The sequence below is a fragment of the Condylura cristata genome, unplaced genomic scaffold (assembly GCF_000260355.1).
Source record: "Condylura cristata isolate star-nosed mole 26May11 unplaced genomic scaffold, ConCri1.0 scaffold00020, whole genome shotgun sequence".
Lineage (NCBI taxonomy): Eukaryota > Metazoa > Chordata > Mammalia > Eulipotyphla > Talpidae > Condylura > Condylura cristata.
The window spans coordinates 20,816,201-20,829,482 of record NW_004567121.1 but is presented as its reverse complement, the minus strand read 5'-3'; the positions used below and the strand labels follow the sequence as shown (position 1 = coordinate 20,829,482).

Sequence of the window (13,282 nt, the reverse complement as noted above, 5' to 3'; positions counted from 1 at the left end):
ATATTGAACAAATCTACTGTCATCTAAAAGGAAAAGCCCTCTTTGGGAGTGGTTTCTCAAACTTCAGTGTTCACAGAGTCAGTTGAAGATCTTGTGAAACGTGGATCTGACTCCACAGGTGTGAGTGAAGCCTGGGAGTCGGCATTTCTAGCAAACCTGTGGGTGGCACGCCCTAAAGAACACCACTGCCACCTGCTGTCGACTGTGCACATTGCAAGCCCAGACGCGGGGAAAGGAGTTGGCCCTGTTCGGCGTGGGTCATGACAAGATATAGGATAATTCTGCTTCTCTCTTCCTTTATCCCCGCTTTTAGTGGCATCTTTAGACCCCACTTGTTGATTTTACTTGCTTCTTTCCATCTTCATCTCAAGGATCATCCCCGGACATCAGTTGTGGGCCACAACTGAGTGGGAAGTGTTGGCAAGCACTGAAAGTCTAACTAGACCAGAGATAATTGCTTGCAAGATCCACTAAGGAGCCAAAGCACAAACCAGCGCCCTAATTCCAAAGGGATCAGACTCAACCTGGTGCAGGGAAGGCCCTGTCATCGCCTGCTTCCTCTGTGGCTCCCAGAGCCATGCTCTGCTACAAGATCATAAGCACATACTAAAAGTGGACTTTTCTCCTTAATCTACCAATCGTGCATCATCACCCTTTAATAATTCTCCAGCTTAAAACTGTGCCAACTCATGTCCATTTCTTGCTTTCACCTAAAAGCAAATCCCTCCCTGCCTACATGGCTGCTCCTGGCAATTGAAATAGTCCGGTCACGCAGAAGCACTGCAGGATCAGTGTGGAGAACGCCAGCCATCTTGGGCAATCACAGCCGTTTAGAGAAATCCAGGCCTGTCTGGGCAGCTGTACCCCACCCACCAAGGGCAGCCTCTGACCCTCATCTCCTCTGGGTGCTCCAGTCCAGAAATTCTTAAGTTTACTCTCTCTTTTCTTACTGCGACTCTGTTTTGAAGTATTTTTATCTCCCAAATTGCAGTTATTCAATAATTCATGCTTCATTTTTCATTCATCAAAGGAGTATAGACCTCCCAACAAGAACTTCTGATCAGCATTGAATAATCCATTTTATCACACTTGAGATGATTATTAATTTCATTCTAGGGCAAAGAATATTAACTTCTATTAACCTGTGTGGCTTTCCACCGATTTCTATTAACATTTGAAAGGTTAATGATAAGTTTTCACCCGCCATCCTATTCCCCCAAATCAATCGTAACTTTCCTATATTTGCAGAGCTCTGGAGATCCTAAACGGAACAACTAGCCTAGCCCTAGATGTTCCCAACAAGTAAAACAAAGGGTGGAATTCCAGACAGCTACAAACAAGTCTTTATATCCTGTAGAGATAAGTGGACCATTTCCCTGGTTGCCTCAACAGGGAAAAAGCTTGAGATAATTTCTCATTGCACAACTGTGCCCTCAGCACAGGCCTTTCCAATTCTTTCACATATGAATAAAGAGCTAATACATAATTCTAAGTAGTTAAGATGAGAGTAAAAGACCCCAAGTTCTTAAGACTCAATCTCAGTGGATTCCCCCATCTGAAGTCTGCACTTCAGTGATCTGAGGGCTTTTCCAAACCTGCCTGGATGGTTTTTACCTCTGAAACCTGCAATTGTGGCTGATACGTGGAGTAATAAAATAGCTATGGAGGTAAAATAAGGTAATAGCTCAAGTGCCCTGGACCTCAGTCCCAGGGACAATCTGTTGTGGATATAAGTGAATATACCCTGCATCTTGCTACTTCCTCTTTCTTTTCATTGGAATCTCAGGGGATTCTGACAGAGGAAGGGAAGAGCAAGAGAATGTTCAGGGGAATATAAGGGGAGATCATCAGGATAACAAGTTCTTTTCCATTTCTCAGACTGTAAAGTTGACCTGTTGTTTTTAATTGATGGGAGCTCAAGCATCGGCAGACGTCGGTTCCGAATCCAGAAGCAGTTTCTGGTAGATGTTGCCCAAGCTCTGGACATCGGCCCTGCAGGCCCACTGATGGGTGTGGTTCAGTATGGGTAAGTGCTGCTCTGAATCTAGAAACCAAGTGATGTCACACTCTTATTTCATACCACAAGTACCACTAAACATATGTTAGAACACCGATGCATTCTTTTTTTCATACCAATATAAATGAAAGAAACTGAAGCAAGAAAGGTTAATAAAATCTTGCAAGTAAATGGTATTTACCTTCATGATTGGTAAAGAAAATATTTATTTCATGATTAGGAGAGCTAGGTTTAAGAATTAACTCAGCCATTATGAGCTATGTGACCTTGGGTCAGGCCTTACCCTTGCTCCCTGTTGGTTTCCTCATTTGTAGGTCAGGAAGGTGGAATAATGTCTGTGGAAGGTGTTCGACAATGGTCTAGCTTCATCCTTTTGCATGTGGCAGTCCAGTTTTCCCAACATCATTCATTGAAGAGACTTTCCTTGCTCCATTGTATGTTCTTGTCTCCTTTGTCGCAAATTAGTTTTTCATATATGTGTGGGTTTATGTCTGGGACCTCAATTCCATTTCATTGACATGTGTTTGTTTTCAGTCGAATACCATACAGTTTTGAGTTCTGTCATTTTGAAGTCAGGAGTGGGACAACTCCATTTATTCTTTTTTCCTCAGGATGGTTTTGGCTGCTCTTGGCCTTTTATAATTGTGATTAAAATCTAGATTTTTGCTGTTGTTGTTGCTATTCTATTGCTGTGAAGAATGTCATTAAAATTTTGATAGACTAGGGCCCTCCCTGGTGGAGCAACAGGTTAAAATGCAGCACTGCAGGCTAGCTGCAGCCACTTCAGTGGGAGTTTGATCCCTGCCTGCCCCGGAGGTGCAGCAGACCTCTCCTGCCTCGCCCACCGCTCCCCTCAGCAGTGTACTTCATCAATCTGCCTGCTCTCCTTCCCACTCTGTCTCTGATGAATCTTCTCATCACCCCTGTACCTCTGGCCTGTACCCCAGTTCTTGTATGCATAAATAAAAAATCTTAGAATGAAATTTTTTTTGATAGACTATACCCCAAAGTACTAGTTCAGGAGGGCTAACTAGGTAAAAGGGGTAAATTGTATGGCTGAGGATGGAATCAGAATTTCAGTGATGAATTTAATGTAGTATATACACAATGTTGACTTACAATGATGTACATTTTAACCTATATATTATAAACCAGTGTTATTGCAATGAAAATAATAGGGGGGGTAATGTCATCATGATTTAATTTTTTTTAAGTGGGTCCTCCCTAGTGGCACAGTGGGTTAGAGCGCAGCACAGCAAGCTAGCCGCAGCCGCTTCAGTGTGAGTTTGATCCCTGCCTGCCCCAGAAGTGACCCACATGGCAAAGCAGATCTCTCCTGCCTCGCCTGCTGCTCCCCTCAGCAGTGTGTTTTGTTGATCTGCCTGCTCTCCTTCCCACTCTGTCTCTGGTGAGTCCTCTCACCACCCATGCACCTCTAGCCTGTACCCCAGTTCTTGTATGCATAAATAAATCTTAAAAAAAAAAAGTGGGTCCCTTTTGCCATGACACCTCAGCAAGCATTAGTTTGAGGAGCATACTGTGCTCCCTCCTATCCTGGGAAGACACCTGGAGAATGCAGTGCTTTAGGCTGATCTTTCTCTTTTCTCTGGATTACTTTAGACCTCTGCACTGCTAAAAAAAAAAAAAAAAAAAAAATGTAGCCAGACAGTGGGGATAGTGGAGGTGGAAAACATCAGTCAGCTGCACCCCCAGGTGCTGTCCCAGACTGTTTTATTATTTTACGTAAGGGAAAAATTAAGAGCTCATGTTGACATCCAATCTGTATCTTTTATTTGGTTAAATAGGCCAATCTTATTGCAGATATAAATAGGGTTCTCCCTACTGACAGCTATCAAAGAAGCAAGCAAGTCCAAATCTTGAATAATTTTTTTATGACCAAAAACCATAAAGGGCAGGATACTTATCTCCCTTTCCACAAGGACCTTCAGATACAACACGACCCTTCCTGCAGGGCTGCTCCACAGCTTAACCCTGGAAATGGGTCACTACATAGACCTTGGGCTTCTCACTCAGAAGCCACAAACCTTTTCTGCCCCTCTTGAGAAGTCACAACATTCATACCTGCCAATATCCAGCGAGTTCTCTGGGCCTTTCAAACATTTCCCAAAGCCTCCTGGAACAGCATTTTAACCGAAGTTGAATTTCGAAGACATAGGATATTTTTGAGCTGTCAAAAGAAATAATCAAAAATGCCTAATGTTCATCAGACCCTATAACACTAAATTCAATAACACATTTAGTAGTACCACCCTAGCAGGGAAAATCAGCCGACGAGTTAACTGCCTCTTCTGTGGAGTCAGAGTCCAAGACATGAAAACAACCTGTTGCTGCGAGTGCCAAGGTCAAATGATCTAGCCTAAGGATTTTAACTGAAAATGATAAAAGAATTTATTTTGGCCCTTGCTTCCTTGTTTTCAAAATGTCAACCTGTCTTGGTTCCAGTGTTACTTTGTAAAGATTGCTAATAGATAACAGACCCCTCCCCAGAGGAGTGATAAGCTTTCTAGTGCCAGATGTCCCCAGTCCGTTTTATGGGGGGATTCAAAGCTTGGTGTGTCATCTTGCATTAAAAGTAGCTGCTTTGAAGGCTGTGTATACCAAGCTTTATAGTATAATTTGAACACAGTGTGATAAATATGTCTAAAAAGAAAAAAAGAAAAGAAAAATGGCAGGAGAGTAGAGCTGTGTGCTGATGAGAACATGGATTAAAAACAAATGTAGCAAGGAAGGAACAACAATCCAACAAAGATTCCTTCCCCTTTAAAAATCATTTTCCCCATGTTTTCCTAACCTTGTGCAGGAAGGGATTCACCTGCATGACGTCCAGTTTCACTTTCTGAAAATGCCTTTGCTTTTTGTCTTTTTTCCCACCCAGGATCCTCACTAACTTGGAGCGCGTAAGGCAACGTGTCTGTCTCCCTGCACTATATGCTCGTGCAAGCTGATCTATCATCCTCACCCTCGCTGGCACAGGGTGGGGTGGGAAGCACGATGAACTGCTGATGAATTCAGGCTTTAGCTTTGCTGTATGACCTTAAGCAAGTCACTTAACCTCTCCGTGTAAATGCTACCACCTATAAAGTGCAGGAGGCGGGCTGGATGATTCCTAAGAGCTCTATCAGCCTCGAAGTCCTGTAATTCCGTGGCTGGCCCTGTACTTGCAAAGCAATAAATGAAGGTTGGGCTAACAGACCAGATGAACCCCTCTCCTTTCTTCCAGCCTCCGGTTCCGACTAGGTGGAATGATCAATAATGACATGATTGGGTTAGGCACCCACTGCCATGGAGCAGGTGCGTTGGCTTTAGGAATGTGTGATGGCGCCAAAAGGGACTCCGCCTACCAGCTGCAATTGCTTTTGATTTCAGCCGCCCGGCTTCCTTGCCTGGGTGACTGGCTTTCATCCTGCCTGAACGGAACGGTGGTAGCACGTGTGGATTAAAGAACGGAGAGCCAACGGGCCAGAGCAGAGTAAGGAGGCAGAGCTAGAGGCAGGTGCGGGACCTGTGTCCGCAAAGGGAAAAGCCAGCGGCCCTTTGGGACCCTGATTGGTTCCCTTAGTGGTGTTTCAGGTTCTTCCCGCATTCTACTGCTCACTTTGGGAGCAAGGGAACCGTCTGGAATCCTAGACCACTGGGCCCCGAAAAGACCTGGTTTCCTCCTCCCATGTTAATGAGGAAATGCGCGGTAACCGACATAACCATCCTGCTGGGTCAGAGCCCTGTCGGGGGTCCAGCTCAAACCAAGAGGTGCCGTAAACTCCCATAACTCAGGGGGTGGGGGAGCCTCCTCTCAGGCCTCCCCTCTCCACCACTGCTGCCGCTGGTCCACCCCACTCTCCTGGCAGGTCCTTTCCTTTCCCTTGATTTTTCTTAGAAGAACTGACTCCTCACTTAGACTTTTACTTTTAGAATTTAAAAACCACTCACAGTAAAAAGCCAAGTAGGAAATAAAAGTACAATAAGTATAAAAGCTGCTTGTTTATGAGATGCAGGCCTCATTCTGCTTCCTGGTTCCTATGTTTCTTAAAAAATATCTGTTGGGTGTAAGAAACAAAACCAGTCGTGGGAGCCTGGTGACACGGGTCTACATCACAGGACTGACCAGTGTGTGGTCATTCCCTCATGCCTTTCCTCTCATTTCTGTGCCTCTTGGCTTGTCTGCTTTATTGTCCTCTCTGCAGTCTGAGACCATCTTCTCTCAGGCCCGCGGCTTCTGCTCCTTGCACTGGATAAGTTCCTGCTTCTGGTGCAAGCAGAGAGGGATCCTTGTCCACTGTGGTAACCTTTCCATGTCCCTGCCAACCCACACATGCAGAAGTTCCTGCCCCTTCATTCCACTCACCTTTCAGCAATGACTGTCCAACCTGGTACATCCCCCTGAGCAAAGGGGGCTGTAGCACAAAGGGGGGGGGGGCTGGAGCACAAGACAGACCCAGACCCAGACCCTGGCAACGTGAATCTCAGCACCAGGACTCTGAGGGGACTGCTGGGCCACTGACTTCGCACTGGTATTACTGGGAAAGCTTTGAAAAATGCTGATATCTGGCCTCACCCCAGACCTATTAGACTAGAACCTGGCAAGTCCCCAGAATTTGGTGCCTTATTCTGTAATTCCAGTATGTAGTCAGGGTTCAGAATTACCACCTCCCCGAGAGGGGACGGGATGGCAGGGCTTCCCAGGTAGAGCAGCAAGACCTTCGGAGACACCAGGTCTCTGCTCCTGCTGGCGCCTTCACAGAGCCTCAGGACCCCAACACAGCCGCCCTCAGCTGCCCAGAGGCCTCCCAGGTTCTCCTGGCACCTCTGTCCACTCTGGGCCACTGCTGTCCTCTCCAGGAGACAGGACTGTGCACCACAGTCTCTGGGGACACTATGTCTAGGCCGATGAGCCGTGCAGACAATTGGCAACAAGAACCTTAGGCTTTTCCTAGCCCACCGTGGTTTCCCCCAGACGTCCAGCTAAAACTAGTCTGCGCTTGACTTCACCATTTCTACGCAATGATTCCCTTTCAACTGCCATTACACGTTCATTGGGCTTAGCCTGGGGTCTCTCTGAGACCACTCTCCCTACACCTGCCAGAGAAGCAGGTGTCACCCTAGATACATTAGAAGCACCTGGGAACTTCTGAAAATCCCTGTGCCCAGCACAAAGCTCAGACCAATTAAACCAGAATTTCTGAGTGTGGGTCCCTGGCATCATTCATGGTCAGAGCCGCGGGGTGAGTCTTTTGTGCAAACAGAGAGTGAAGACACTGATATCCCATGGCCATGTGGTCCTTTTGTGAATGCCATGTCCTCCAGCCGCACCCCCACCCCAACCCTGTCATTTCTCAGCCTTTCTCTACTTCTCTACTTCCTATTGCTGTTCTTCCTCCTCTTATCTTTGGCAGTCCCACTGCCATTTTTTTGTTGTCTATTTGTTTGGTTTGGGTTGGGTTTTTGCTTGTTTGTTTTGATTCTTGGAGCATCCTCTAAATCATTGTTACTCAAAGCGTGATCCACAGTATCATCTGGCAGGTGCTTAGAAATCAGAAGCTCAGACCTCACTACAGAACCAGAATTCATATTATAAGCAAGGTCCCGGGTGAGTCGACACATGTTTGAGTTTGAAAAGCATGAAAAAGAGAGACTGGCTCTTCCCAGCCCGGCCCGGCTAAGCCCTGGTGCCTGAGAGAAACTGGATCAGCAGCTGCGTCCATCAGTCTCCTCCTGAGGGAGAGGCATGTGCTTAACCTGCTACTTTTTAGTCTATGGGCAGAATTATGGATACTAATTATAAAACCAATAATAAAACATTATAAATTATTGATAGTAATCATAAAGCATGATCTAAAAAGCTTAATTTTATTTTAAAGTCCTAATGCCCGATCTCTGAGCCCAGGAAATATGAGAAATCTGTTCTTTCTTAAGGGGGTTCTTTGGGCAAAGTCCCTCAATAAGTTGGCTCAGGACAGCGGGTTGGGCACTAGCTTCTGGACCCTCTGGGGGGCAGGGGGCAGAGGCCTTTCCATTCTCAGACTGACAGTGCCCTCAAGAGACAAGTCTGCCACCCAACCTATAGCTGCTGTGTGTCCTTGGGCCATCAGGGGTGGGGTCACCCTGCATGGCTCATCTCATCGACTAAGGCCACAAATCGTCACATTATAGCCACTAAGAAAATTGAAAGGTTCTCTCTTTCTGAAGCTGGCTGAGCTGGAGGCACCATCCTGGATGTCAACATCTCCCACAATAAGGTCAGAAAAGTTCTAGACCAGGAGCCCAAGAGCAGGACATTTACCTGAGGCTGCTGGCCAAGCTGTGCAGTTTCTGGCCAGGTGAACCAACACCACCTTCATCTGAGTAATGCTGAAAAGGTTGACGAGTGGAACCAACAGCTACCTCTGCCCCTCTCATGGATGAGCCAGAAGATGAAACTCCTTGGACGGGAAGGCAAAACCGCCGTGGCTATTAAGCCTGTAACAGATAAAGTGCAGGGCCGGCAGGGGCTGCACTGGAGTGTGGCCTGCTGGGGAGCAGTGTACAGACCATGACACCCCCAAGGAATGGGAACAGCACGCCCCAGGAGCTGTGGCACAGACCTGCACTCCTCTGACGGGGCATTTCAGCAGCCCCTCCCCCTCTCTGCCACCCACGCCCCTCGTGCTCTCCAAGAGCTGGAATGTGGAGCTCCCAGAGGGGCGGTCAACCAGCCAACTGCGGTTGCAAAAAACTAAACTTGATCCTAACCTGGATTCTGCCTTTTTACTAAAAAGATTTGGGCTGCTGGGGAGGAAAAGGTGAAGTACAGTCAGATTGTTTTTATTGTGACTTTAAGTTGATACCCTGTCGGAAGAAATAGTTTAAAATATTCTGGAAGGGAAGATGATTCGTTCATCTGTCTCTGCTGGCACACAATTCATTGCGGAGGCTCCCTGCACGTGACTGACAGTGTATGGGTAAAGCAGTACAGTAGACTCTGGGACTGAATGGGCCTTTGAAGTCTTCCAGGACCAAACACCTCCCAAGCATTCCTGAGAATAAGAATCACCTGAATCCCTCATGAGCCAACCCCCACACCCAGCGCAGATCTACTGTGTTAAGGGGAAGGACGTCCTAAAGGAACTCTGCAGTCTTGTGGACTCCACCCCCTGCTCCAGCTTTCTGGATTCCACCCCCACTGCAGTGATTGGAAACTACAACTCCCAGCAGTACCAGGGAATGAACTGCAAGGACCCAAGGGCGGAGCTAAGCAGGCATTCTGGGACTTTAGAGGAAAAATAGAGAGCAGTTTTCCAACTGTCTCTCTGGAGAGGTAACGGCTCTCTCTCTGTAGCAGGGCTCTCAGGCCTTGTGACTGGGGGCTAGCAGTGTTAGTTTGTGACTAGAGCTCTAAGTTAGCCAAGCTGGTAAGATATTCCAGGAACTTTGTATCACTCTCTCTTTCCCTAGGTTGTTCCTTTTCCTTTCCCCTTTTGTAAATAAACCCATTACCGTTTTGTGTGTGTCTGCAGAAAATTACATTTTAAGCGCAGGTGAGGACTCACAGACAGGCAACCCAGTTCACTCTGGGCTGCCCTGTAACAAATTTAGTTTCTTCCTGGAGAAGACTGATAGGCTTTACCAAAGACCAGATCAGTCTTGTCATCAGGGAGGTCTCAAGGCACCTGCCATCTACCTCTTTCCCTTACCCCCCAAACCACCCCCCCCCGCACCGAGGCTCCAGCCTCCCTAGGAATTAGCTGTGTCCATTTCTGCCAAGTGTTCTTTCTCCTTAAACACTCACAGGACAGTCATTTCCTACTGCACAAATTTAGCCCTTTCCATGCGCAAATTCTGCTTCCAAACAATTTTTATTTAAAACCTCTTTATTTCCTTTTCTTATTTTCAAAGGAAATCTTTGATATTGCTACAAAAAAAAATGTGCTTCCTGTTTCCCTATAACAAAATCTTGTAATAAAATTATAAACGGAAAAGGCTGCTTATGTAGAGATAGAGTGACTTACCTGTTTGGACTTTTAAAATAGTCTCACTCTCTGAAAAGGAACCAGGCTAGCATGAGGGGCCACCAGTCACATCCTGTGCTCTGGCACCAAGAGCTGCCCCAGACTACGTGAAGGACTTATCATTGCCGCCTCTGGTGAATTGCATTACACTTAGCAAGGAGTTACTAGGTGTCGGCCATGTGCTCGCTGCTGTGCTTTGCAGGACACTGCTATAGAATTCATCTCACTGGTTAGATTATATTTGCCTGGAAGTCTCTGTGGTTTTGCCACTAACCATCATACCAGCAATAATTCAGAGGAGAGAAATGGAAAGTCCAAATCTGAGGGTGGAAAGGATGGAAGAGATGACAGAGATGTTGGTCTAGCAGGATGTGACATGTGACGAAGACCTCGGAAGGCATCTGCAAGGCTGGCTGTGACTCAGCAGAGGGAGACAGTTTTTTTGTTTGTTTGTCTGTTTGTTTTTAAAGATTTATTTATTTGTGCATACAGAACTGGGGTACAGGCCAGAGGCTCAGGGGCCATGAGAGGCTTCACCAGAGGCAGAGTGGGGAGCAAAACAGGCAGATCTACGAAGTACACTGCTGAGGCGAGTAGCGGGCAGGCCAGGAGAGGTCTGCCACGCCATGTGGTCACCTCCAGGGCAGGCGGGAATCGAACTCATGCGGAAGTGGCTTTAGCTTCTCAGTGCTGTGCTTTAATCCACTGCACCACCAGGGAGGGCCAGGGAGACAGTTTTTTTAACATGGACCATTCTCCCTGGGGTGAGGTAGTAGCTCACTGTGGTCTTGATTTGCATTTCCCTGATTACAAGTGATGTTAAAAAAAGGATCAGGCAAACCACAGATCTGAGACCTCCAGCAGGGGAGAAGGAGGAGAGGGATCACAGTGGGAGGGAGGAGCTCTAGGGACTGTGGTGACAGTCACCCGTGCTGTGGTGGTGGGAGAATTATGGGTACTGCATGTGGGGGAGAAATCAAATAGTGCATGAAAAGGAATGACATAAGGATATCAAAAATAAACTGATAAAGAAGAGGGAAGTTAGAGGAGTGTGAGTGGTTGAATGGAACAGGATTGTAAGATAAACATCTGCTTTGAGCAGTATCAAACCCAAGGCTCCTGCATAGAACCCCAAATACCACAGACACTCCCGATGGACATGTATGGAGTTGTTTTATGTGCATCTGGAGCTCAAGGGAGCCGACCAACCAGTGTGCATCGGACAACCATTGGCACGCAATGGCTGCCAAAGCCTGAGCTGCTGCAGTTGGTGAGCCCTCCCAGGAACTGAAGGGAGAAGGGACGCGCACTGAGACTGCTGAGGAGCGCACGTGTCTGAGGGCCACAGAGAAAAATGAAGATACTTGTTTCCTCAATGCTGTCGGTTAAACACACTGCGACAGGCATTGCGCACTAGAGAAAGCTGAGTCGGGCATACAGCGTGTCCGTGGGGCTGAGCGGGGCTCAAAGACACAGGTGGCTGGAGCTTGGCAGCTGGGGACAGTCTGGGTTTCCCAGCAGAGGGAATGACGAGCTATGAAACAAAGCTAGAAAAACAAAATAGCCAGCCCTCAATCTGACACTAGGGAGGAGGGGTGTGACCAAGAGGGAGAGGAGGCGTAGTAGAATTAAATTATAGATGGGCTTTGAAAGCCCAAATATGAAGTTTAACATTGGACGCCTATGAGGATTCTCGAACAGAAGAATTTTATAGTTAGAGATGAGCAGAAGACGAATTCTCCAGTGGCTATGTATGCGAGCCGAACGAGGGGGCCCGTTGTGCAAGAATTTATGGGAACTGACTGCAGGACGTGAGTTCTAGGGCTGAGCAAGTAAATGTAGAGTCCAGGTTCTGAGCCTGGAAGACTGAGAAACAAGAACAGAATTTGCGAAAATTCTGAAATTCCAAAAGTGATCAGTGAGAGTAAAACCTGGGAGCCCTGAGACAGGGAAAGTGGGGCCTTGGGAGAGGTGGGGCTCCCCAGGCTCCCCCCAGGGCTCCGGTGGATGTTCCTGGCGGCCTCCCATCAGGGGTCTTGGCACTGTGGGGTGACAGTAAGGTGGCACTCAGCTGAACACCTACATGTCTCCTCTTCGCAGTTTGCTTTGTCGGTTGACTGGTTTTGCTTCCTCTTAAACAAGAACTTGGTTTTCATCTAGCAGCATCTGGGGTTGAGCTTGTTTGAAACTTTTTCCTTTTCCCTAAAAGCTGCCAATTATCCCAGTTCCAGGTCACTCCTCATTTACATAAGTGCACCTCGGGGTCTTTTGCTCTGCTTTTGTGTTGTTTTTAAAGATTTATTTATTTATGCACACAAGTACTGCGGTATAAGCCAGAGGTGTGAGGTGGGGGTTGTGAGAGGATTCACCAGAGACAGAGTGGGGAGCGGAGCTGACAGACTGAAGCACACTGCTGAGGGGAGCAGCGGGAGAGGCAGGAGAGGTCTGCGCCATGTGGGTCAGCTCCCTGGGCCGGGGATTGAACTCCTGCTGCAGTGGCTGTGGCAGCTTCATAGTGCTGCCCTTTAAGCCCTTGCGCCACCAGGAGGGGCCCCGCTTTGCTTTTGTATTGGAACCAGTGGGTGCCTCTCTGCTTCTCTGTTCAGCCACTTTGTAAGTCCTCTGACTTAGGTCACCCAGACAGCCCTAGGAAGGTGGGGAAGAGGAGGCAGAGGTCTTCAGGACCCGTGACAGGCTCCAAAGAACTCACTAAGAACCTGCTTAAAGTCCTTTGAAATTCGCTGCAACTGCCTGAAGCTGCTTCTTCCTGGACCTACTCCTTGATTTTGTGAAAAAGTTGCTTTTAGAAGTCTCCTTCTCCCCCTCCTCAAAGACAGTAACCTGCAGCCAGGACCAGCTACCTGGTGCCTGAAGGGCACCATTTTCAGTAACTATCAAGAATTTCCAGCGGTGGCAGCAGAGCCTGAACCAGGAGATTCGCTAGAGCTCGGGCCTGGGGTGCCAGGCGCCCCGCGCCGGCCCTGGCAGGCTGCGCGAGGTGTCTCGTGCACCCCCCGCCGCTGTGTGTGGGCTCACGCTTCCCACACAGCCCGTGTCCCTCCCAGCTCACCTTCCATTGCTCACAGACATGTTCCACATTCTCTGCTCAGCAGCTTCCCAACTGTTCACAGAACTTACCAGGGAGCCCCTCTGGAGGATTCTCGTCCTTCCTCCACTCAGTTCACTCCAGCTCCTTCCCAGCTGATCTTTTTAGCCTTTGATATAATCGATATTGCTCTTCCGGGGGAGATTTGAATATTTT

General features: G+C 47.7%; 1 protein-coding gene across 1 annotated transcript in view; it reads left to right on the top strand.

Moving 5' to 3' along the window:
- Positions 1-13,282, top strand: part of VIT (vitrin) — a 100,057-nt gene that overhangs the window by 79,034 nt on the left and 7,741 nt on the right. The window contains exon 11 of the mRNA XM_012727658.1: positions 1,879-2,026. Within this exon, the coding sequence (XP_012583112.1) occupies positions 1,879-2,026 (148 nt within the window). The remainder of the gene's footprint in view (positions 1-1,878; positions 2,027-13,282) is intronic.